Genomic DNA, 23,252 nt, shown 5'->3' with positions numbered 1-23,252 from the left:
GTACCACAGGGAGGACCGGCGGCAAGACGGGCGGCTTGGAGTCGACCGATATGAGCAATTCGACACCGTGATAACGTTGGTGCGGCAAATGAGAACGCGGGACCCGGGCTGGATGGCCATTTTGAAGAGGCTTAGAACTGGATCGTGTACAGCGGATGATATCGAGGAAGTTGAGCACCTCTTACTCGAAAACGAGCGTTGTGACGTACCCGACTTCACGACTAGCCCTTGGAACACAGCAGTGTTAGTAACTCCCCGACACGGTGCGAGAGTGAGATGGAACACGGCCTGTGTAAGCAGACACGGGAGGACAACGGGCAATCGTGTTTTCATTTCACCAGCGGAGGACATGGTCGCGACGGAGAAAAGGGGGGTTGACAGTAGAGGAGCGATTTATAGTGGCGGGCCGACCTATGAAGAAGACAGGTAAGCTGGAGGAGAGGGTGGAAATATCTGTTGGTATGCGCGCGATGGTGCTATTCAACATAGCGACAGAGGCGGACCTTGCAAACGGGACACGAGGGACAATAGTGGATTTGAAGTTGGACCCTCGAGAGCCAATGCCGTTGAGGGAAGACGAGCAAGGGCGAACGCTGCTAACATACCCAGCAGCAGTTATACTGTTCAAGCCAGACGCGAGCACTTTCGGAACCTTCGCGGACTTGCCAGAGGGTGTCCTCCCGATAGTGCCAACGATCATGTCATTTCAGATACCGTCGGCGACGGGTCGGTTCAAGACGAAATCAATCAAGCGGAGGCAGTACGCTTTAACGCCCGGATATGCATTCACGGACTACAAGTCACAAGGACAGACGCTGGAGTATGTTATAATTGACTTGGAGGATCCACCCACCGGGAAATTGACACCTTTTAACGCCTACATGGCACTATCACGTAGCAGAGGACGAGGAAACATCCGGTTGCTGCGAGGGTTCGACCCGAAACTGTTCACGACCCACCCATTGGAAAAGCTTCGAATAGAGGACGAACGACTAGACAGACTGAGCGCAAAAGACGATGCAGCGGGAGAGGATGAAAAGGTGAGAGCTTCAATTCAGGTGGAAAGCAAAGTCAGGCTGACGGCGAGCCAGGACGCAGGGCATATATGGATAAGACACAAGGGGGAGGGGGGAAGTAGAAAGCGAGAGGCATAAAGCAGGATTTAATTTTTATGTAGGAGACCGCGCGTAAAGGGACAATCAGTTGTACATCGAATCGTACAGATTCTAAACCAGACGGAATAAGCAGTAATAACCTGATTAAGGAGACGTGGTGAGATGAACACGTGAGACGGAGGAGGCTATACAAAGTTGTTTGCATTTATTTGTTTCTGGCAAGTGAGGAATAGTGAGGGAAAAAAATCATAGGACGGCGATTGATCATTGATGCGTAAAAGTGACTTCCTTATATGGGTGATAGACACGATGGGGGACCTTGCCAAAGCAAGGTGAATCCGCGGCACCGTTGCGGGGACGCCGTGAGAACACAACGACCCGTCAGAATTTTCCATTGGAACGCCGACTCTTCCGTGGGAAACTTTCAGGATCTCCTGGGAGATCTCGTCATTTCGGGGCGTCAATCAAGCCTCAATCCAAACATGTACTTAAGCCGTTCAAGCATGAAGAGACCCAACCAGTACAAGTAACTGATATGGCCAGGCTCCTCCCATTCGTAGCAGACACTACCAGCACCAACAACAGCCTCTTCCAGTACACGCTCCTGGCCCTGGCCGCCCTCATCGCAGTCCTCCGTCTCATTCGTCCATTGCTCCCCCACATCTGCATGGACGACCTCGAGCGTGTCATTCGCGAAACCAAGGACATCTTCGACAAAGCCCAGGAAGAGCATTTATTGCACCATCGCGCTACGAGGTTGGATATCCAGCTGCGGCTGTCGAGGTATCATATTCCGCTTGACAGTGTTATCAGCAATTCTGACATTCGCCAGAGCGCAGAAAGAGGAGTCGCACCTTCGCTCTCGAGTTCTCCACGAACATGGACTTAATTGCTCAACGCGCGAATACCTCTTCATATTCAGCAATCTTGCGCGTCAACTCCGCAGATGTAGACGAGAGGTCAAGACAATCCAGTTATTCATCTTGGTACGCCATTTCCGTCGACAAGTTTCTCGTTCATATGCCTCCAGAAACAAATGGAAGACGCGAGACGCGGGCTTCATTGTGAACGCGTCGAGGAACTCGCGGCCGTACTTTCATCGGAAAGGTTTCGGTCTGGTGATTGACATTAGGGTTAAGAGGATGGATTGTATCGTAATTTCAGGAATATTGGAGAGTGCGACTTGCTTTCGTGGCCTGAGGGTGTTTCCAATCCACAAGGTTGATTCCACTAATGGACGACAAGGTAATAGTACAAACAGCCAATAAGCTATCTGGTACCAAAGTTGAGTAGCTGTCCCACAAGCCAAATCATGAGGGCACGTACAACATATAAACCGGGGTCAAAGAGGAGAACACGGGCTATGCGCGCGTTGCCCTCCCCGAAGCTTTTCTCCGCCCGCCAGCGCCCCTCTGCGAGCGCTTGCTGTTCGTGACGCCCTTGGACTTGCAGTCATCGCAGAACCAGCTTCCGTCGGGGGTCGTGGTCATACCGATACACGCCAGATGGAACTAAGAGAAAAAATCAATGTAGGCGAAAAGAAAAGAGCACCAGCTACGCACCCATTCCCATCGACAGTTCCGTCCATCACACGCAATCATCTCTCCAAAGCTCTGGCGTTGGCAGACGCAGTAGACCTTGCCATCGTCGTTGTCTCCGTCCCCGTCTGTACCGTCTGGCGGCGCGTTGTTGTCGGGCGGTAGCGGTTGGTGGGAAATGGCCCGGGGAATTCCTGGCCCTTCGAGAGTTTGTGGATGTGGTGGATTCCAATCCTGCACTGGAGGGGTCCCATTTCCATTCATTTGCGCATAGGAGCTGCCGTTCCCATTTTGGTAAGAGGCAAGAGAAGGATGGCCGGCAGTAGGTGGGACATTGAAGTCGCCGCGACGTGATCCATTGCCATTGACTTGCGGCTGCTGCTGGTCTGCGTAGTACTCGGCTGGTTGGTTGCTTCCAACACGGTTGGCGCTGGGGCGAGACCGCTTTCCCGCTCCATTGGTTGCGCGTGAAGGAATTCGGCCATTTGGTGGGAGATGGGAAGTGACAGAAACAAGGGACTCTGTTGGTGATGCCGCACGTTCCACTCTACCCAATGAAATAAGCCACAGAGGAGTAAAACAAAAGTTATGAACGCACTTTTTTCGAGCTCCTCCCCGTGCTCGCTCACCCTTTCTTGGTGAGCGGTGGTCGAAATCATCGTCCCTGGGCCCTGTATTGCGCTTCCGCTTGGCTGGACTGGGATCGACCGCGCTGGACAGGGCAGAAAACACGCCTCTCCGCCGTCTGCCGAATTCGAGGGCCGTTGCGGGCATAAACGGTTTTGTTGCGACATGGGGGTAGGTGGTGTGTCTATTCAACGACGTTGCATCGAACCCGGGGATGCTTTCCGCGAGCTGTCTGAGGTACGTGTGGTGCCCCCTCAGGTTGTCGGCTGCCGTGCAAGCGACTCGTATTTTGTCCTCCCCACCCAGCCGAAGTCGGGTGGCCTCCTCCGCTATTTCGCCCAGCATCCACATTCTCTGCTCGTGCGGGCCGGTCCCATTCTCGATCATCGTCGTCAGGGCCGTGATTTTCTCTATGAGCGTGGTCTGTGAGGCGGACAGCACAGCGTCGAGCTCCCGTAGGTCGGCAAAGTTGCGGGAAAGCTCGATGGGGAGGGCGGAAAGAGTCTGGGCATACTCTTGCAATAGAGTAAGAGGGTAGATGGGGGAAGGAGAAGCCGCTTGCGCGGCGGGGGGCGGGACGACGCGCGGTGGCATGGCCAGGATAATCTCGTCTAACGTGACTGTCACTTCCGGGCCGGAGATCAGCTTTGTGGATCATGATCATCAATTTTTCGCACCTCTTGACTGAACCACCATTGGCCCTCCAAGGGCGTCTATCTATTTCTTGGATTCCCATCTTGCTCCGTGGCACACAAGGCCGATGACTCCGGCCGAAAACCAGAAGCTCAAATAATTTCCTTCTCAACCATCGACGCGTTGCAAAACCAACTTGAAACCGAAGGACGTGAAGAAGCGTGAAGATCCTAGCGCCAAAGTACCCCGGCGAACAAAAAACAACCAAACACGAGAAGAAATTGCTCCACGAAAGGAGGACTCAAGTACGGTTCTCCAAAGTTCGAACAACAGCTTGTCAAGATCAACAACCTCTTACCCGCGAGGGACGAAATATGACATATTCTGGCTCATTCTTTGTTCTATACCGCAAGTGTATCTATCAATCTATATGTCCGAACATCGGAAGAGACAGCAACACCCGATCGTGGGGCGGCCGACTGCAATCTTCCGCCTTTCCATACGACTCGCTGCGCAAGATAAGCCTTCGACTGCACGCCGCGGCCAATTCAGATGACAAGACTTAACGTTCCTTGCTCTGAGTGCGCTCGCGCAAGCCTTGTTCGCAGTAACAAATTCAACTTATCGACGGTGAACTTGAACAGGCCGCGCGAATCAACACGACCTCGCCTTGAAAAAAAGAGAGAGGTGACTTCTCTTCCTCTGTGATTGATTGTTCAAGTTCCCGACTTAGCCCCGGCGCGACTGAGCTGTCAACGCAGTTCCGCCAACTGAGATGGCGCCGTCGTTACGCCAGCTGATCGACTTGCTGTTGCCTTTATCATTGCGCGCGGAGTTGACCTTGTGGATTGCGTTAAAATAGACACAACCATGTGTTATAAGGGCCCGGGCTTCGTCACCGAGGGCCTATCCACAAGGTCATGTCCCCGCTCGCCTTGGACTCCGCTCTCTCTGCCTCGATGTCGTGTATCGACAACAACATCCATTATTTCGCTTTGATTATTGGCACAATCGTGGTTCCCGTGACCGTCCTGCTCATGCGCCCGTTTCTCCCCCATTCCCGGCTTGGTCGTCTCGAGAATGCTATTCGGCAGACGCGGGAGACCTTCCGCGAGGCCCAAGAGGAGCACCTGTTGCGTCAGCGCTCTATTCGACTGAATATTCAACTGCGCTTGTCGAGGTAATTGCTGCTATTCAGACAAGGCGGCCTTTCTTATTCAGCTAGGATAGAGAGGGAACACTCCCATCTTCGCTCTCGCGTACTGCAGAAGCACGGCTTAAACCACTCCATCTCAGAACACCTGCATATATTCAGCACTCTTTCCCGACAACTGCACACATGTCGAAAGGAAGTCAAGACGATCCACCTATCGATTCTGGTGACCGTTTCATTCGCCTCTTGTTGGCTTGCTGAGGCCGGCGACAGAAAGAAATTGAGGAAGAGCGACATAATCTCCACTGCGAACGAGTTGCAGAGATTATGGCTCTGATTTCTTCGCAGCGTGGGCCGAATAAAACTTGATGAGCTTGGGCCATGGCAAGCTGTGTACGAAAGAATTCAAATACACGAGAATTCGGAGATGATCGACTACTCAACGGTGGGAGATTAGATTGGACGGCGAGCGTTTTGATGCCATCAAAGCGGATGCAATCCGTGCCTCACTGCTTCTCCCACAATTGAAACTACCGCCAAATTTTTACTTACCATCTCGGCTCCGAGTCTTTCTTGCACGGCCCCTGCATTAGAACCAAGATGAAATATATGTACAACAAAAGATACAGTCGAGTGTGTATATGCTACAATATTTATGGCAAAACTGCTTACCATTCCTCATTCAAAAATGTCGGCATCGACTTGTCTTCTAGCGTGAGCTGCTTATCGGCGAGTTTCTTCTCGTTGTCTGCAAGGAATGCGATAGCCCGACGACAGTTAGCCGCTCGTTGTTCAGCCGCCATGCTCAGACGAGCCCCATCCCAGACTACATCCGCCGCCTGCATCGAGTCACGAATTTGGCGGCACAAAGGGAGTGTTTTTCGGAGCGGAGCGCCAGTCCAACAGAGGCATTCAAAGGCAGCGAAAAGTAAGAACGGACGCTCTTCCTCGTCTATCACATAATTAATACATGGATTCGCGGGCTTTCGGTAAAAGTCACCCTCAGGGTATGCCTTCGCCGCTTGTGTGTAGAATTTGGCAGCCTTGGACCACTCTTTCGACGCTTCAGAAGCAGCCTTGTTCCGCTTGTGGCGGATTCCTTGCTGTTTGTGGACCCAGCCAACATAACTGAACGTTTATTAGTTACTTGAATGGCAAAAACACCACCACTCGACAAACCAAAGACCCTCTGCGATGGGGTATATCCAGAATGGCGCGTAAAAACCTGGTTCTGCCTCGATATTCGGAAACGGCGCGCACGTTTCAGTGTCGGACTTGAGGTCGCGCGCGAGCTTCTCAATGTCTTCTAGGGTGCGACCAGGTGCGCTGCCCTCTTTTCAAGTGCAGCTAGGCGCAATTGTGAACTCGAAAAGCAAAATAAATCACGTGAGCTATGAATTACCGCAATCACTGCTGGAATATATAGACGCTGGACCCCGCGAATGAAGCTCGCTTCAAAGTGGGCCCCGCGGTCCTGCGACAGGAGTAAGATAAAGTCGACCGTGTTGTCTCAATAACTCACATCTCGATGCACATGTGGATACTTTGCTGCTCCCCATTGGAGGATTTCGACCGTTCGCTTGTAGTGTTGCACGGCCTTAGCGTGGTCGCCTCTCTTCGTCGCAATGAAGCCTTTGAAAATCCAGATGCGGACCGTCACGGCGAGCGCCCGTCGAACAGGGTTCCAGTCATTGGGTGTTTGCTCCGGCCCCAATCGTTGCACGAACTCGGTTTTGATGCGGTTGAGGTTGATCGTCGTCCACGCGTGTGTGTTCCAAGTTTCCATATTCACTGGCAAAAATTTATATTATCTAGTTAAGCGGGCAATGAAGCATACTTTGGTACTCCATCTTGTCAATGAAGCCTGGGTCGACCTTGAACGCCCGCTTGTCGTTGAGTAGGCCAGTCGTAAGGCCCTCGAGCGCCTGACAATGACGGGTGAGTACTAGTGAGTTTTGTTGCACGAGGCAATCGTAAAATACCCGATTAATAGTTTCGAACCAGATTGCCATGCCCGGAAGCGCTATCGCAAAGCGGGGGTTAGTTGCCAGCTGTTGAACTGGTTTATACCCTCGTTCAAACCACTGGCACATGTTTTAGACATGCCTACTAGTATTGACGAGCAGAGCATTACCATGGCAGCAACAGCAATGACCCATCCCTTGGAACGTAATAAGAGCAGAGTGCTCCATCAGGTTGTGCACTCACGCTGCTTGGGAGTGTACCCCTCTTGAGCAGGTTTTGATCGTTCAAAACAACAGCACGGTCCCAAGGCAAGTTGGCGTTCTGATTGGCGGTCGCACTGGCGAGGCCGCTCTCCAATTCACGTCTGAACACCTGCTGATGCAGGGAGGACGTTTCGGTGCCCAGACAGGACAGGGCCTTCATGTACGCGCTACGGGCGGTTTCCCAATAGTGTAATTTCTAATGAAGGAATTTCAACCGTCTCGTTTTCAACCAAGAAAGATCGAAGAACCTCGGCGGCAGAGGCGATCCGCGACCATCCTCTTATGTACAAAGGGTCAATAGCGGTTGCCTGTAACGGTCGTTCGTCCACAGCAAGCTACGAGGGAGACAGAGCACCTCTGAAGCATCATCCAGAGCACCCAAATAGCTGCGAATGGATCAAAAAAACGTTTACGCAGGGTCAGGATGGCAGCAATATTACTCTGCGAGCTTCAGAGAGGTGGCCGCACGGTTGGCGTATAAGATGGCATTGTTCGGGGTTTGCGCGATGGCCTCGCTGTACTTCCAATGGCTGTTGCGGAGGTGAAAAGTGTAACCCTGTCATCGAAAGGTCAGTCTTACGCTTGGGCATAGTTCCCTTGTCGGTGGAGAGCATCAGCGGCCGCCTTGAGGACGTCCGCCATGAGGGGCAAACACACAAAGGTTACAAAATTTGGCGCGTCACGTGCGATCATACGACCTACAACCCAGCAAACACCAACTAGTACTACAGCTCGATGCAACATGTTCTAATCGACTTCTCTACCTCAGATGAAGGCAGGTATTTTTAAATCGTCCAGAGTTAACACTCCTGCAGCAATTTTCTGTTCGCAGTCCTGCATGAATGTAATGGCCCTCTGACAACGAGCAGCACGATCGGCAGTGACCCCGAGCCTGGCCCCAGACCCACCCCAGATGACATCGGAGTCTGCCAAAGATTCTCTGATGCGGCGACAGACAGGAAGGGTGACACGCAATGGCGACTTGGCCTTCCACATGTTCTCTGCAGCAGTGTAGAGCAGAAACGGTCTTTCTTCCTCGTCTTCTAAAGTTTAGCAAAGAAAACATGACGGAAGTGGGTAGGCTACATACCTTCCGGATAGGCGTCCGCCGCCTTGATGTAGAATCTGGACGATATCAAAAACTCTTTGGATGCCTTTTCGCCTGTCGCATGTTGCGCGACACAACGATGGGCCCAGGCGATGGCGCTGTTTACAGTTGGGAAGTAATTACTCTCAGCGCCTAGGAGCTTACGCATATGCTTCAGCGATGGGATAGACGTGGAATGCCGCGAAAGACCCTGGGTTGACTTCTTTCAGGTCCGAGGGTTGCGGAATGCTCGTTTCTGTTTCCTCTTTTAAGTCGCGGGCCATTGCTTTGATCCCTTCCAAAGAATAATAGCCACGTCCTTGCATATATGCCTGACGATCGTGAGTTTTATATATACATGTTCAGTGAGATGGAGCCTTACGCTCATGGCATTGAAGAGATGCAGACGCCGAACGGAACGGATGAAGGTGGGCTTGAATATTTCGAAGTCAGACTGCAGTCCAATAAAAATGTGCTCTTGAGTATGAAGAAAACTCCACACCGTGTTGGATTGCTCCGCACCCCATTCCAGTACTTGAACCGCGCATTTTGTCTGTTCAACCGCACTCAGTTCCTTCCCCGTCTTGACGTCCAGAAACGCAGCAACTATCCAGTTACGGACACTGGCTGCGATAGCCTGGTAGACTACATCCCATGTAGAGTTCTTCAGCCGCCGTTGAACCTCTGCTTTGACATTTTCAACTTGTGCCGCTCCAAAAGACTTGAAATGCTGTTCCTCAAATTGCACTTTGAGATATCAGCAAACGAGACAAACATGACACGAGTTTACTTTGGACCTGGAGCTGTTGAAAGAAAGTAAGGTCCGGTCCCATCACCAGCGCTCTTGCATCGCAGAGAATAGAGGAGGCTATTCCTGCGATAACCTGGAGGCGAGAGTGAGCACATTGGCGTATTTGTGCAAGAAAGCCTTGTACTCCAGGCTCTGGGCGAGTAGTGACACTCTGGAGACGTATCAGAGTCGCTTCGAAGAACTAACAGTATTGAGCCTGAGACAGATCTGGCAAGGCTGAAACTCGCACCTCAGACGCTCGAAGAAGTAGGAAAGCCTATCCATTATTGAGATGATTTAAGAGACGATAAGGACACTCACGCTGCTCGGTATTGGGCTCTTCTTCAGTTGATTCCCCCGGAACAATTTAAGTGCGCGGACAGTCGGAACATCACCCATCAAGCTTGCGCCGATGTGTATGGAGGTGTCGAGACTTGGTTTCTTCCTCAATGCTTCTTCGGTTTTCGCAAGACCAGTGTCAAAAGCGAGCTTTTGGATTTTATAGATGTCGGAAGAGACGGTCGACCGTGACTTTGCATTTTCTAGGCAGGATAAACCTTTTTTCCATGTTGTTAGTGCCCTGTTCAGATGTCCAAGCTCCTAAGTGTACTATCAGAGAGGGAAAGAATTTCTGAGGAGAGGTGGACTCACAAATGCTGCAGCGGCTAGGCGAAGGTAGCCCTTGATGTACGTAGGGTCAATAACCGTTGCCTGACGAATGTATTAGATTGCTGCTGTCACAAGAGGGCTTGAATGACCTGGTTTGCGTCGTTGACAGCATCGAGGTAGTTAGCCAAGCAGAAAGAACAGGTCGACCGATTGGCATATAAGATAGAGAGAGTTGACTTCTTCTGGGGCTTCGCCGCGATTGCATCTGAATATTTCTGGTATGCTTCTGCGTATTTTGCATTGCCTATAAGTTCATTTCCTTCGCTTTTGAGTCGCTCTAGAAGATGACGGATTGCAACAGAGTCCCAGAGCCCACCGGCCTCGTACCTACATTTGCCATGATGGACAAAAGCAACTCGAATTGATGAGAGATCAGATGATCAACAACACGTTTTTGCTCGTTCACCCCAAACCATGTCCGCTGCGATGGATGGCGTCTATTCAATCTGCACTGGACTTTTGCTCCGAGTCGTAGTCGACGCAGCGACCTTCCATAACGTCAAGCTGTATGGAACGCTCATTGGACTTTGGGAAGGCATTGTGGTTCTACATTATGTGAAGAAGGTGCGTCGTAGCAAGTCTGAAAGACAATTTCTAACTTGGCGCTATAGGTACCAACCTCCTCGGACCCCTACCTGGCCTTGGGAGTGAGGCTATTTGTGGATTTCATTGTCACCGCCAGCATCTTTCGGTTGATGATTGTCCTTCTATGGACGACCCTGGGGAGCGTTATAGCAGACGTGGCGCCGGCGGTTTGGGTTGGCTATGGACTCAAGAAGCGATGGAGTCGACTACGGAGGGAGTTGTATTGGACGACCCGCCTTTTGTCGCGCAAACGAAGAACGGCTACAGTCAGATTCGTGACCGTGCCTACGATCGCGTCTGGCTCTGCCTCGTCAGATGTCAGCAGTGTTGTTGGCTCAACGGTGGTCACCACTGCCGCCCCACTCTCAACTCTTGCCACCGAATCTATTGCCCCCACCTCCCCTGCCACCCGGTCCTATCCGCCTACCCGCTTACCAAATCGACGACGGCGCTCATCGATTCCCGGGACATTGCCAGGGTCGGGCTGGTCAGAGACAGACACAGATGGTGGCTCAAGAGTCGGATTTGACCGGGCTAGCACACTTTCGGGTTCTGTGTTTCGCTCAGAATCGGGTTTCGTCTCAGAATCAGTATTTCCTTCACAAGCGTCCTCGCACATCACAATCTCCCAGTTCATTCCGGCCAACCCATCGGAAGACTCGCTCACAGTTTCCTCGTCACAGACATCGCGGTCGTCTTCTCCCACCTACTCCCTAGAGTATTCCGATGATCCATCAGCTTCCAACCCACTTGAAATACCGTCGGATATGGAAGAGGATGAAGAAGAAGAGCAAGTGTTGGTCCATGTCAAGAGCTTCCCCATTATAGAAGAGACGACACCTAAACAGATCCCTGTTGTCCTACCTCCAACCCCATCCGACACTTTCCGAGATTGGGAGAGTTCTCAAGAGGGTGAAGATATGGGCGAAGAGGTATTGGAAGTGCCTCCTTCACCATGGATACCACAGATTCCTGACCAGGAATTGCTGGATGAATGGGAGACAGTCAGCGTGGAAGAAGCAGAAGCGCCACCTGTGCCGCCGAAAGATGATGCTCCTGAGCCTTCATCCCCCCCGCAAGACGACGGTAGCGATGCAACAAGTGTCAACGCCCCATCAACAATAGCCCCTCTTCCACCTCTAACCAGCGAAACTTCACCACCAGACGCGACAAGTTCTGATTCCGTTCCAGAGGCCGAAGTAGCGGGAGATATCACTAGCTCCATGCCTGAGCCTGAACCTATTGTGGAACCATCACCTGAAGTTGACCCTCATCCTCCAACTTCTGATGAACCTACAGACGAAAGCGAGCCAACCCCTGTACCACCAGAAACGAATGAAGAACCTCCGACTGAATCTCCGCCGCCACCACCCACAACAGATGAACCCACACGAACACCCCCACCCTCATTCGAAGACATCTATGGCGAGGACCTCCCCAAGAGTTCTGATGCTGAGCCTGAGCCTGATGCTAAGCCTGAAGTCAGCGAAGAAGCTCAGCCAAGCACACCGTCAGTGCCTCCTTCCCCAGCGGCATCTGTCCGACATGCCCTCTCTCTTAGAAAGGAGGCTCTCGAATTGAATGCACGCATTGCTTCTCTTGGTCGCAAACGCAAGACCTCACTGTCTGAACGGACAGCTGAGTCATTGAGCGCAGCGATGCTGGCGAAAATCGAGATTGATCGTGCAGAGAAGGAGCTCGCGGAGTTGAATGCCAAAGCAGAGGGTGCGTTCGTAGGAGGTCTGTTTGTTATTTGACCCGAAATGGACTCGAAGCTGACTGCCAACAGCGTATAACCCACCAACTGCATCGCTCTACGAGTTCAATACAACGGGACTGACACCTGAAGAGGCTGTCAGACAAACAGAAACTCGTTTGGGCCAGCTACTTCTTACGCCCGTTCCACCGGCGGGGACACGACCAGAAGATCTCGCACATGACTCACCAAACCGCGGTGCTCTCAAAGTTACGATGGAACAGTCCATCAAGGGCAGACTTGTAAAAACGCAATTGCTTTCCGCCCTAACAGAGTAAGTTGCACTAAATGCGAGCTAAGCTTTTTGGCTGACGCGGTTTAGGAACGGAATGAACTGGAACGAAGACACATCTCGCCCGAACGTAATTTTCGTTTTGATCCCTGTCATGGCGGAATCAGAGTCAGGTGACGCTCCACCAGAGGCCGTCGAGGGTACGACTGATGGCGACAAGAAGGATCGTATCGGAGAGGAAGAGTATTGATTAATCTTGATTCCTCAACGATGATGACCTCTTGTTCATGATTTTTGTATGTGTATCTAACGCTTGTCATTTGCTTTCGGAATGTTGTTTCAATGGATTACATAAACTACTCCTTCTGCCTCATCTTCCAAGTCTTTGGGCGCAGCTCATAACCGCCTCCAAATGAGTCGTCCAACGTCCACTTGCCCTTGGCTATTTCCGCATCGCACCGCTTCAGGAATTGGTCGACTTGCTCCAGCTGTGATCGTGACTTCTCTGAGTTCATTGTGGCTTCCCAGATTTCCATTGCCTTGGGCGTTGCCTCCTGGACCCGCCGCGCAAGCGGAATAGTAATACGGAGCGGGGCGTGACCTCGCCAGTACGCCTCTAATGCTACAGCCAAAAGATATGGGTGATATTCGTCGTCTGTATCAGAGTGTTCACAACAGGGTGAATGGCAAGGAAAGGAAAGAGAGCAAACCTGGAGGGTATGTCTCGGCTGCTTGAATGTACCACTGCGCCGACTGGGTGTACTCCGTGACTGCATCTTCGAAGATAGCCAGCCCGGTATCTTGATTCTTCGCTCTTTCTGCGCGCGAGACGTGTTCGTGGCCACGCTCCATATGGTACCAGCCTATTACACTGTGTGGTGTTAGTTTTTGGACAGTGCACCGACAGGACTTTACGAGATGGCGCTGGCCAAGGGGTAGGTCCAAAAGGCGTCGAAAAAGCCCTTGCCTTCAGACGGCATCTCTCCTTCGCTGGCTTCTGTCTCGCTTTTGAGATCACGTGCGAGCTCGACGATGTCGTCGAGAGTGTAGCTGCACTTGGCGCCTTTGTCGCCGTACAGCTTGGAACAGTCGGTAAGTACGATTACAGAAAAACGAGACCGGCTCAACTCCGATTAAATTGTCGAGTCGGAGGTTACGAACAGCCCGTAGAAATGTTGTCGCGAAAATGGCCCCGCGGTCCTGTGGAGATCAAATTAAATGAAGTCAATTCTATCCAACAGGCGCACTTACTTCGGTCGGGACATTAGCATAAGTACGGAGTCCCCATTCAAGCATGTCAATGACCCACTTATAGAACTGGTCTGCCGTGCCCGCCCCGCCCATGTTGGCTTCCATATATGCCCGCCAAATCCAGGCTCGAATAGTTATGGCCACCGCAGGGCGAACCGTATCCCAATCAGACGCGCGTAACCTTTTGGGGATCTGTTTCATCAGCTCTACAGGTGTGCTATCCGGCCAGCCATTAAATCCTGTCATTTCCGCGATGACTGGAAAGGTGTTTCAGTATTTTCGTATGGACATTAGTACCAGGACATACTCTGCTGTTGCATATTGCGAAAGAAATTGGAACCATCTTCAACATGAAAGACCCGTTGATCGCACAAGACCGCGTTGGTTAGCTTCTCCAAGACTGCCTGAAATATAAATAATCACTCATGTAAAGGGAGCGTTCGGTTGAACCACCTTTTTTTTCTGCAGAAATGATCATGCGACCTTTCATGTTTAGCCGCTTCAAATCCGTTAATGCTGCTTCAAACGCCACGGTTGCTCGGAGAATGACGTTTCCCTACGACCTGTCAGAACAGTGGAAGGCAGGAACTTGAAGGCGATTGCAACCCACACTGCTCTGCAACGGCAATCGGTTTTGCTCCCACAACCTCTTGGCCCGCACCCATGGCATAACTTGTCCTGCTCGAGAGCCAGGCTTGTAGGTGACACGCGAGATTTCCTTCTGACGCTTCGTTTGGGCTGCCTCTGCCGCATCGATATGGGCCTTACACATAACTTTCAGCAGTGGGTCAGAGTCGGTAATTAGCCCCAAGGCCATCCTCCACGAGCGAAGCGACACATCCCACATTCCAACTGCCTGTGATTTGTTTATTTGCACAAGGATAGGAAAAATAGTCGCGATAGCGTACGCTAGCTGCGGTACCCGTACGAATGTACCCCTTCATGTAGTCTGGGTCGGCTTTCGTGGCTGTTTGGCCGTCGATTATGGCATGCAGGTAGCTGCAAGAGAAGGTCACTGCAGCGCAACCAAGGGATTTTGTGTGTACTCATTCAGTTTTGTAGACACTGCAGCGCGGTTGCTGTGCAAAATAGCCAAAGTCTTGTTGTCCTTGCACGCGTTTATCGCTTCTGTATATTTTTGGGACCTAGAATTCGACGGTGAGCGGTCGCCCGCACCACTTGAAAGTATCGTGGTTACGCCGCAGTGAAGTCCTGTTTCTTATAAAGGTCGTTGCCTTCGAGTTTCAAGGTGTTGACGGTGTCGACATGCAATTGCAATTCGTCCATGATGGTGGGAGGAAAGGAGGGGCTTTGCCAAACGAATTCGTGCACCAGGGGAATGAAGCGTTAAAAAATCATGCAAGAGGAGGGCCAGTAGCCGAGAACTATTGTCCAGCAGCTAGTCGTTGAATGTTATCAAGACAGAGCCGGCGGTTTTCCTGAGATCATGATCATCATGATGGCTGGCAATCCCTTCCTCAACCTCAAGCTTGAAGCCCGTGCAGGCAATCTCCCTATCCTCGGCAGCGATTATTTCGTCCTTGGCAAGCTTGTAGTGCTTCTACTAATAACGCTTTCGGTCTGCCCTATCCGCTTTCCGTCCCTTGTGCTTTCCTTTTGAGTCGGAGGGCCCCAAAAATATTCCCCCGTTTCTGGAGATAATCAGCTAGACGCCGTTTTTCATGAACGCTCCCCCCAATCACAAGCAGCTCATCAATAAGTCTGTGGACGCGAACCATCACCTTCTGTCTTGTTTTGGGGCTCAACAGCCTTTTGAATGGGTGCTCGATGCTCGTCCACACACGCGTCCACACACAAGTGACCACATGAACAGCTGCCCTTGTTCTAGACAGTTCGTTCTTTTGTCAGCGCAGAATGATATATCGGGGCAATGGGCGCTTGTTTGGTGTATAAAAGCCAGCCCTCGAACGATTCCCTCCTTCAGCACTCTTGCCTTCGACCTTCATCCTCCTCGCTCTACCTCGCTGCTCTACCTTGAGCTATGCTTCTGCTCTTGTCTTCGACTTGAGCTTGCTCATGGTCATCGTTGACCTGACCACGACGTTTGTCGTCGTCTCCATCGTATGTTCTGTCGCTGTCATCAACGTTGATCAAGACCTCACTAGCTTGCAGATGCCTCCCCACTAACAGGCTACAACATCAACCACATCGCCCTCAAGTTCATGGCCATGGTACGTGTCCTCGGGCTGTCATTCTCACAGATACTAACGACCACTCAGCGTTCCTCTACGATGTGAGTAGGCAGCCAGCTATCCACCCATTTCTCCACGCAAACACACGCACCCACAAACACCCTCCCACGTCCCCACACCATCATCATCTATCAAACACGTGTGCATCAAGCTGAACCGAAACCTGTGGTGGACGTCAGTAGTGCGCACTATGGCTCTGGAGTAAACACGAAGACCGGCTGACTCATCTCATACGAGAAGTCGGTTCTTGGTCTTCAATGTGTCTTTATCCTCTATCCGCGTCACGAAAGCGATCTGCCCCAGGCGCCTGAATCGACAAGAGCCCGACTGCTTTAGCGCGTATTGCTACGGTTTCGGATCGGCCTGTGCGCAGTGACCGTGTGAGAATCCAACGCTACGCGCGGGCGGGGCTCCGTAAGGGAAACACAAAAAAAAAAGAAAAAATATATATCGGGTGTGGGGACGGAGGGTAATAACGACACCACCTACTATTTCTTCTTCTTTTCTTTGTTCTGTCCATCACGAGTTATGGGATGCTGGCTGACCTACTCACAGATCCATTGCACGTCGCTGTCCACGCCTCCTCCTGCTGCCCGTTCCGACACCCCGACCTCAAGCGCGTCTTATCCTCAAGAAAGATCTCGGGCAAGACAATGCGTAAGCCGGATCAATTCCAGACCGGTCCGGGGGTTGCTTGCGCAGGATTGAGCGGGGAAGCCTAGTCGAGTTCTCGCCCACAGTTGGTTGAATTCCTGGCTCTCGCAAGACATTATGCGCGCCCCTCGGCTGTTCCGTCGAGTTGACGCAGTATCCGAGTCGAAGATCGTAAGACTGGTGGGCACGGGCAGTTAGGGACATTCGGCAGCAGACGACTATTATTGTCAATGTGGATGTAGCAGTACTAGTGCATAATGCAATTGCAATCTCCGATGCTTATTCTTTTGTGTGAACGGGTGGACTTGGTTCGAAGTCATTTACTGGTGCTTAGAAAGCAGTTTTTCGTTCGCCTTTGATTGCACATATCGTGGTATGTTTGGACAATCAGCGCATTGCAGTGGTGAACTTCGAAGTTTCACTCGCTTCGGCCAACCATTGACGCTTCAACAAGATACGACATTAATGTAGTTGAGGTATTATTGGCAAAATAACAAGCGAGACTGGTCACTCGAACAGCGTATGGTAGAGGTCCATATGTTTCTTGTGTGCCGATGCAGCGGCGACCTGGACAATTGGCTGTTGGAGGGGGGAACATTGACCATCGATGTGCTCCGTCACAGTTGTCTTGCCGTCGGCCTCAGTGAAGATGCGCGTTTTGCGGACGGTGACCTTGGAGTCTGCACAGATGTGAGTGAACACGACAAGAAGCAGGATCAGATGCAGGACACACTAGATGTAGTCTCGTAGAGAGCGACATGACGTTCCGGGTCCCACGTGAAGGTTCCAGTGAGGTTGACCACGACGTTGCTGAAGGAGAGACCGGGAATTATTTGGATCGTCTCTGTGTAAGAGAAAGGTCGGCGCTGGAAACCCTGTCCTGCGGGGCTTGATGGAAGCGTGCGCGCAAAGGCCTTCTCAATGTCTCCGTCGGCTTCAACAACATCGAGGTTTCCTGCAGAGAATTTGGACGCGATCTTCGAGAGAAGGATCGTCTCCTTGAGGCCTTGTTCTGTCCCTAGGACAGGAAAGACGACAGACATGGGCTTGTTGACCGTGACACTGTAATCGTGCTTGAAGTTGGGCTTAAAGTTGGTGGGGTAAGCGTCAGCAGCTAGAGCGGCAAAGGTGAGCACTGAGAAGCTTTACATCGGCAGAAAGGGAGACACGTGCCTGTTTGGGTCTCGTTCGCCGCACGCGTAGACAGGGAGCTCATGGCCACGCGGAATGCTTGATGGCGGCAAAGAAAAGGAAATATAATGCGATGTATGGACGAGAAGACAAACGGCAAAGGGTACTGAGAGTATTGATACTGATATGAACTGGTATGTGATTTGAGACGGCTTTCTGAGGTTCCTTTTTTCGTTTACGCAAGCCTGTTGGAGAGAGAGAGAGATCGTTTCAACGAAGGACTGGAAGAGAAGAGGTCGACGTCGCAGTCACAGTGTGACTTCTCTGAGTCGCGCTCACGTGTTGCCATTTTTTTACGTGTTGCCAATTGCCAATGGCGTTGCGCCTTCCAAACTGCTGAATCTAGTGCAATCTCGAATCAAAGTCAAGTAAAGCAAAATAAAAACAATTAGGTGAAGCCTTGCCGAGTCCAGGTCTCAGACCGGAAACAGCTTGAAATGTGACTGCCCGCTGTGTGACGAGGCCACTCCTGCTTTCTCTCTCTTACCACCACCTTCTTGGTCTTGAGGGACACGACTACTTCGAGCCACCACTTGCAGCTACTTCGACCACTTCTGACGGCAATGTTTATCGACACCCTCTAGTCTGGCCACTCGACCACCGCTGATCAAGCCTGCGCTACACAGACCTTGAGCCCACATCCCTATGTAGTCTCGACTTCTCTCAAGAGAGACCCCGCCATCTCGCGCACACATCGTTGTCTTGCCCACCAAGCAGCCTGGATAGAAAACTCGGTGGCACGAGGCAACGACTGCGGCGCCAGGGTGCCCGGGAGGTAGTTTGACTTGGTCCTACCTGCTTTAAAGCGACTCTCGAGTTGGAGGAGACGCGAACAGGCCACCTGCTTGCAGGAAGCCGATGATTTTTCCGGCCATATAACTCCTGTTGGTGTCGATAATTTCCGCTGAGTTACGTCCTGGACGAACCGCACGTGGAGAACTACGACGCTCTGTTGGGCCAGCGCCGATCGTTCGCCACATATCTGGACATCTTCTGGCTTGTTCTAGTGCTTCGTTCTGGGCTACTTTCTGCTTGGTCGTTTGGTGAGTTTCATATTTTGTCGAGATCTCATCCGAGTGGCGACAATTGGGCTTGATCATGGCGGTTCGTTTTCGCTGGAAGATACCATGGGGGGTCGGAGGTCGAGGTCAGATATATGGGCTGCTTGGGAGATCGTATATATGGGCTGCTTTCGGTGAGTCTCATTTTTTGTCGAGATTTCATCCAAGTGGCGACGACAATAATTGGGCTTGATCGTTTTCGCTGTGGGGGTAGGAGGTTGAGGTCAGATATATGGGTTGCTTGGGATGGTCGTTCGGTGAGTCTCATTTTTTGTCGAGATTTCATCCCAGTGGCGACAATAATTGGGCTTGACTATGGTGGTTCGTTTTCGCTGGAAGATACCATGGGGGTCGAGGTCAGATATATGGGCTGCTTGGGAGATGGTAATTTGTTGTCCCGTTTCATGTAAAAAATTGAAAGTTGTCTCGTCCTGTGGTACTTTTTGCGTGTGTACTATGATTTACGCCAAGAGAAGATTCTGAGCAACACCGCGACGCGTCTTCTTCTTCATACCGTTCATTTCCTCAAGACGAATGGAACGAGTGTAGTCTACGTAAGAAAGGCGAGGGTATGGCACAATGCATGGGCTATAAATACAGTAGTGTAAACTTGAAGAATTTAAACGCTATATGCAGAGAAGTAAATGTGCAGTAGAGGTAGTGATTGTGGCTCCGAGTGGAAAATGCAAGGGTGGAGGAGAGCAGACAGAAACGAGCGTGGCACAGACACCGTCGTCTGGTTGAGAGTACACTTGACAGCCAATAAGGATACTTTTTGTCACCCAACGAAAGAGAGAGAGAGAGAGAGAATGCGTGATCACTGCTAATCGTCATTCACCCACCACGCACCCGACACCATGCGCACGCGTTCCAGCGGGGGACAATGCCGCCGCCAGACTGCGACGCGTAGAGCGTCTTCTCGTGAAATCACGTCCGTGACATCCGGGTCATCGAGGCCGGCAAAGTCGCTGCTGCTTTCGGCGTCATAACCAAACGAGTCGATCACAGCATCGTCAAGATATAGCCGTTCTCGCTCATCGTCCCAGTGGTTGATCCCCGCGTCGTTCAAGACATCACCAGCGTCTTGCCAGCCGTCCCATTCCCAGGTCCAGGTCGGTTTGGTGGCTGTTTGTCGTGAGAACGTGGACCCATGCGGGCTGAGAGGGGGCAATAACCCAGGTGGGAGCAGTTGGATAGAGCTACGGCGATAGTTGGGTGTGGCAGGCGCTAGTGATGTCGGAGTTGACGGAGCAGAAGCATAAATCGAGGAGGGTGATGGCGAGAGAGTTTGGATCGGAGGCGATGGAGGAAGTGGCAGTGCTTGTGCAGCAGCAAATGAAGGACTTGGTGGGGGATGAATAGAGAACGAAGGTGAGGGAGGAGGTCGAAGTGATGAACTCGCGAATCCTGGAGTGGGAGGAGGCGAGGGGAAGTAAAATGTTGATGAAGCAGGTGATGGTGGAGTAGATTCTGCTGCGATGGTGATACTAGGACGTGTGAGTCGTGTGAGAAGAAGGGTTCGCAGTGTTGGATAACGCGGAATGATCGTAGTGATGGTTCTGTATAACTGGAGACAGTCAGCGAAATTTCAATAAACCAAGCTGAGAACTTACATCGGTGACTCGAACACAACTCCGAACCTCTAAAAGTGCGAGACTCCCTGACACTTTGACCGGATCCAACCCATCTTTAATTCCAGTTCCGATAGTTCGTAAGACTTTCTCCATGGTCCGTTTGTCAACTCGCGGGCCAAGCATTATATGCAAAGCGAGTTCCCGCTTGCTGGTGACATTTGATTGCCCGCCTCTTGCCAGTAAACTGGCAATTGCGCGGCCAATACGTGCTCCGCCGACTGCTCCTGAGGAGATGGTCTCATATAATGGCCGGGGCATCGCAATTCGCAGAACACGTAATGGATGTGGTGGTGTAGGCGGATTGCTGCCAGGTGAAGCAGGAACGTAGGATGTTCTCGTCAAGTTTATGCTGACCGGACGCTTTAATTCGACGACTCCGCCTTCTGAAAGAAAATGTTGAGGGACAGGCTTTCTTGGTATCTTCTTGTCCCGGAACGAACGTTTGGGCGATGGCGCATCCGGCGAGAGCAGCGCCAGAGCCTCTGCAGACAGAAGTCTTTTCCGAGGCGTCTCAATGACTGTGGGTAATGCAGGAAGAGTGGGAGGAGAAGTAGCCATTCGTTCTAATAGGACACAGGTTATTGCTGGAGGCGCATGAAGGTGTGTTAAATTCGGGAGGAATGGAACATAAGATGTGTCGGGGTTCTCTGAAAGAACTTGTTCGTCGCTTGCTGTATCCCCAATGATTGCCAAACGCTCCAGGGTTCGATGTTCGCGCAGAAAAGTGCTCAAGGAAAGGAAATCGAGAGGGGGCATTGTTTGCGGCGAAAATACTGTCAAGCTGCGCAAGGACGACAATTGCAGCTGAAGAAGAAGAAAAGTGAGAACTGGGGAAATGTTCACCACAAAATGACAAACCTGTTCAAACCCTAGTGATGGCCAGCCCAGGCAGATCACACCTTGAACAAGTGCGGCAAGGTGTGGTGAACGAATCGAGTCCGCAAGACGCGATCGCGTCTTTTCGCGGCTTAACCTGAGGTCCAGAACGCTATATATCCTACTTCTGGCCCCCTCGCACATAGTCTTGCTGACCAAACAGCAACGAGAAGAATCTGAGAGGGAGAGATATTTGAAGATAGCATGCCATATTGAAGGAGTAACTGTTGAGGCGATTCGATTAACTGGAAGCAGTGGAGGAGCAAGACCGAGCATCTGGTGGAGATGCGTCAATGTTCCAGCTGGCGATGAGCGTGTGCGAGACCTAGGGTAGTTTTCTAGAGGATTCGAAGCGAGTTCGTCCGCTTCTGGGCTGTCCTCAAGTAAAGAGCGCATTGATGACGCTCTGCCAAGACCAGATGGTCGTCGAATATCCTCCTCATCATCCTCATCTTCATCTTCTGACAAGTTTGGGAAAGCCTTTGCTTGTGGAGTAGCCCCTGACACATCGGCCTCAACAAAAGCTTCCGAATCCAGTGGGCTGTTGGTTGAACGCAAGGAAGATGTCCGCCCTAGGTCCGATGGACGGCGAATATCATCTTCATCATCCTCTAACTCATCCCTCGATGTGGTATTGGGAAGCGATTTATGACCGGGGGAGGCAGGCGTCGTTTTGGCAGTTGATGAATTGGACTTGAAGCCAAATGTCGACGAGATGCTCATGGTGGACTTGCTCGACTTGACAGATTTCGCTGTCTTTTTCTGTGGAGTAACTGCAACCTCCCGTAGCCTGTCCTTCTCTGGTTGGGTGGCAGCAGTCGTGTTCCGCCTGGCAGACGGCCGTTTGACGAGTTTCCCACCAGCAACGACGTGAATCTCTGAATTCGAGGCTGTGGCTTTGTACTGGGAGCTTGAGGGAGAACCTAAGGGTAACGAAGGATAAATGGAGTTTAAAAGCGAGATATAATGCACACCAAGTTTCGCCGTGGCCGACGTGTTTCTGAAGAGCGAAGACACTCGGTGAATGAGGCCATCCTTAGGATGACCGACGGGAGTCTCGGTGGAGAGGAGACCCTTCTTTCCTGGAGTGCCAGTCGGTGCTGGGGTGGGCAAGGTCTTGATACGCAGTGTCGCACGCGTCAGACCAGTTGGTGGGGGCGGGTACTCTTCTTCTTCGACCTCAGGCGGTGGTTGAATGAGAGCAGTGAGCGAGCGTTGCCGCCGAAGCATTTTTCATATGGCCTCCGGCAGCCGTCCGTCTAGAATTTAGGTCGCGGAGTGGTCGCGGAATGGGAAGAACCAAGTGAGTGCAGAAAAATCCAAGAAAATCATGTCAGTGGTAGCGTGTGAGCGCGCTATGGTTGCCTAACAACGATGGAGCATCTTGATGACTTGATGGCAAGGTATATTTGAAGTTAAAGTATACCAGATATGGCTTAGAATACTGCTCAAGAAGATGTAAATGTCCGAAACTGTCCGAAATCATCTGCAATCGTCGGCTGTCAATTCGCGTAACGCAGCGTACGTCACACAACCTTCTTATCGCATCCCGCCATCTCCTTCTTTTGCGTCGCCTCTTCTTCTCATGTACAACTCAAGCGAATCCCCATCTCCTCCTTCCAAAAAGCGAAAACGCGACTCTCTCCTCCAAGCTGCCGCATATCCTACAGCGTTAGACGCGAATGGAAAACTGAAACCGCGTCGCATAGATCCAGACCGGTATGCCCAACCATTCTTGTCTCGCTATTAGTGAGGCTGAAACACGCGACTTAGGCTCGCCACTCGCCTTGGCTCCGACCTTACAGCTGATCTTGACAAGTTTCTGGTTCCCGGTGCGAAAATGCCCTCTTTCGCGGTAGGCTTTTGGCTCGCCACTCTCAGACTGTTTTGAACATGTATCCAATCCTCTCAGATACGTCAAGAATTTGTCAAGAAGTATAACATAGATCGTCGCCACAT

At 51.6% G+C, this 23,252-nt stretch overlaps 7 protein-coding genes across 7 annotated transcripts; 2 read left to right on the top strand and 5 right to left on the bottom strand.

The window, feature by feature from the left end:
• Nucleotides 1-1,578: 1,578 nt before the first annotated feature.
• Nucleotides 1,579-2,241, top strand: MIND_00529800 (uncharacterized protein; the record flags this gene model as incomplete). The annotated part of the gene is made up of 3 exons (XM_037362085.1): nt 1,579-1,898; nt 1,948-2,101; nt 2,146-2,241. The coding sequence occupies exons 1-3, from the start codon at nt 1,651-1,653 to the stop codon at nt 2,239-2,241; spliced, it is 498 nt and encodes a 165-aa protein (XP_037222377.1). The 5' UTR covers nt 1,579-1,650.
• A 235-nt stretch (nt 2,242-2,476) lies between these two features.
• Nucleotides 2,477-3,883, bottom strand: MIND_00529700 (Chromatin modification-related protein; the record flags this gene model as incomplete). Its single annotated transcript, XM_037362084.1, has 3 exons — nt 3,252-3,883; nt 2,678-3,200; nt 2,477-2,626 (listed from the first exon to the last, which is right to left on the bottom strand). Exons 1-3 carry the CDS (start codon nt 3,872-3,874, stop codon nt 2,477-2,479), a joined length of 1,296 nt encoding a protein of 431 aa, XP_037222376.1. The 5' UTR covers nt 3,875-3,883.
• A 1,851-nt stretch (nt 3,884-5,734) lies between these two features.
• Nucleotides 5,735-7,936, bottom strand: MIND_00529600 (TPR-REGION domain-containing protein; the record flags this gene model as incomplete). The annotated part of the gene is made up of 13 exons (XM_037362083.1): nt 5,735-6,018; nt 6,067-6,194; nt 6,246-6,399; nt 6,453-6,540; nt 6,589-6,857; nt 6,904-6,991; nt 7,049-7,150; nt 7,201-7,227; nt 7,275-7,490; nt 7,543-7,602; nt 7,650-7,680; nt 7,735-7,824; nt 7,875-7,936. 13 exons carry the CDS (start codon nt 7,934-7,936, stop codon nt 5,735-5,737), a joined length of 1,599 nt encoding a protein of 532 aa, XP_037222375.1.
• A 123-nt stretch (nt 7,937-8,059) lies between these two features.
• MIND_00529500 (uncharacterized protein) lies at nt 8,060-10,186 on the bottom strand (the record flags this gene model as incomplete). The annotated part of the gene is made up of 11 exons (XM_037362082.1): nt 10,168-10,186; nt 9,930-10,117; nt 9,823-9,882; nt 9,493-9,771; nt 9,422-9,448; nt 9,172-9,373; nt 8,884-9,128; nt 8,764-8,835; nt 8,547-8,713; nt 8,385-8,500; nt 8,060-8,334 (listed from the first exon to the last, which is right to left on the bottom strand). The coding sequence occupies exons 1-11, from the start codon at nt 10,178-10,180 to the stop codon at nt 8,060-8,062; spliced, it is 1,644 nt and encodes a 547-aa protein (XP_037222374.1). The 5' UTR covers nt 10,181-10,186.
• Nucleotides 10,187-10,254: 68 nt separating this feature from the next.
• On the top strand, nt 10,255-12,663 carry MIND_00529400 (uncharacterized protein; the record flags this gene model as incomplete). The annotated part of the gene is made up of 4 exons (XM_037362081.1): nt 10,255-10,404; nt 10,452-12,165; nt 12,215-12,455; nt 12,504-12,663. 4 exons carry the CDS (start codon nt 10,255-10,257, stop codon nt 12,661-12,663), a joined length of 2,265 nt encoding a protein of 754 aa, XP_037222373.1.
• Nucleotides 12,664-12,769: 106 nt separating this feature from the next.
• MIND_00529300 (TPR-REGION domain-containing protein) lies at nt 12,770-14,951 on the bottom strand (the record flags this gene model as incomplete). Its single annotated transcript, XM_037362080.1, has 11 exons — nt 12,770-13,068; nt 13,124-13,284; nt 13,329-13,492; nt 13,542-13,613; nt 13,665-13,921; nt 13,972-14,064; nt 14,118-14,220; nt 14,275-14,520; nt 14,573-14,663; nt 14,711-14,809; nt 14,863-14,951. The coding sequence occupies 11 exons, from the start codon at nt 14,949-14,951 to the stop codon at nt 12,770-12,772; spliced, it is 1,674 nt and encodes a 557-aa protein (XP_037222372.1).
• A 4,655-nt stretch (nt 14,952-19,606) lies between these two features.
• MIND_00529200 (uncharacterized protein) lies at nt 19,607-22,523 on the bottom strand (the record flags this gene model as incomplete). Its single annotated transcript, XM_037362079.1, has 6 exons — nt 19,607-20,350; nt 20,397-20,800; nt 20,858-21,221; nt 21,276-21,390; nt 21,436-22,216; nt 22,268-22,523. 6 exons carry the CDS (start codon nt 22,521-22,523, stop codon nt 19,607-19,609), a joined length of 2,664 nt encoding a protein of 887 aa, XP_037222371.1.
• Between the last annotated feature and the right edge of the window lie 729 nt (nt 22,524-23,252).

Source organism: Mycena indigotica (assembly GCF_014461135.1).
Source record: "Mycena indigotica strain 171206Taipei chromosome Unknown Mind.scaff0004, whole genome shotgun sequence".
NCBI classification, from domain to species: Eukaryota; Fungi; Basidiomycota; class Agaricomycetes; order Agaricales; family Mycenaceae; genus Mycena; species Mycena indigotica.
The sequence above is the reverse complement of the archived record's forward strand: the minus strand, read 5'-3'. Positions and strand labels throughout refer to the sequence as shown.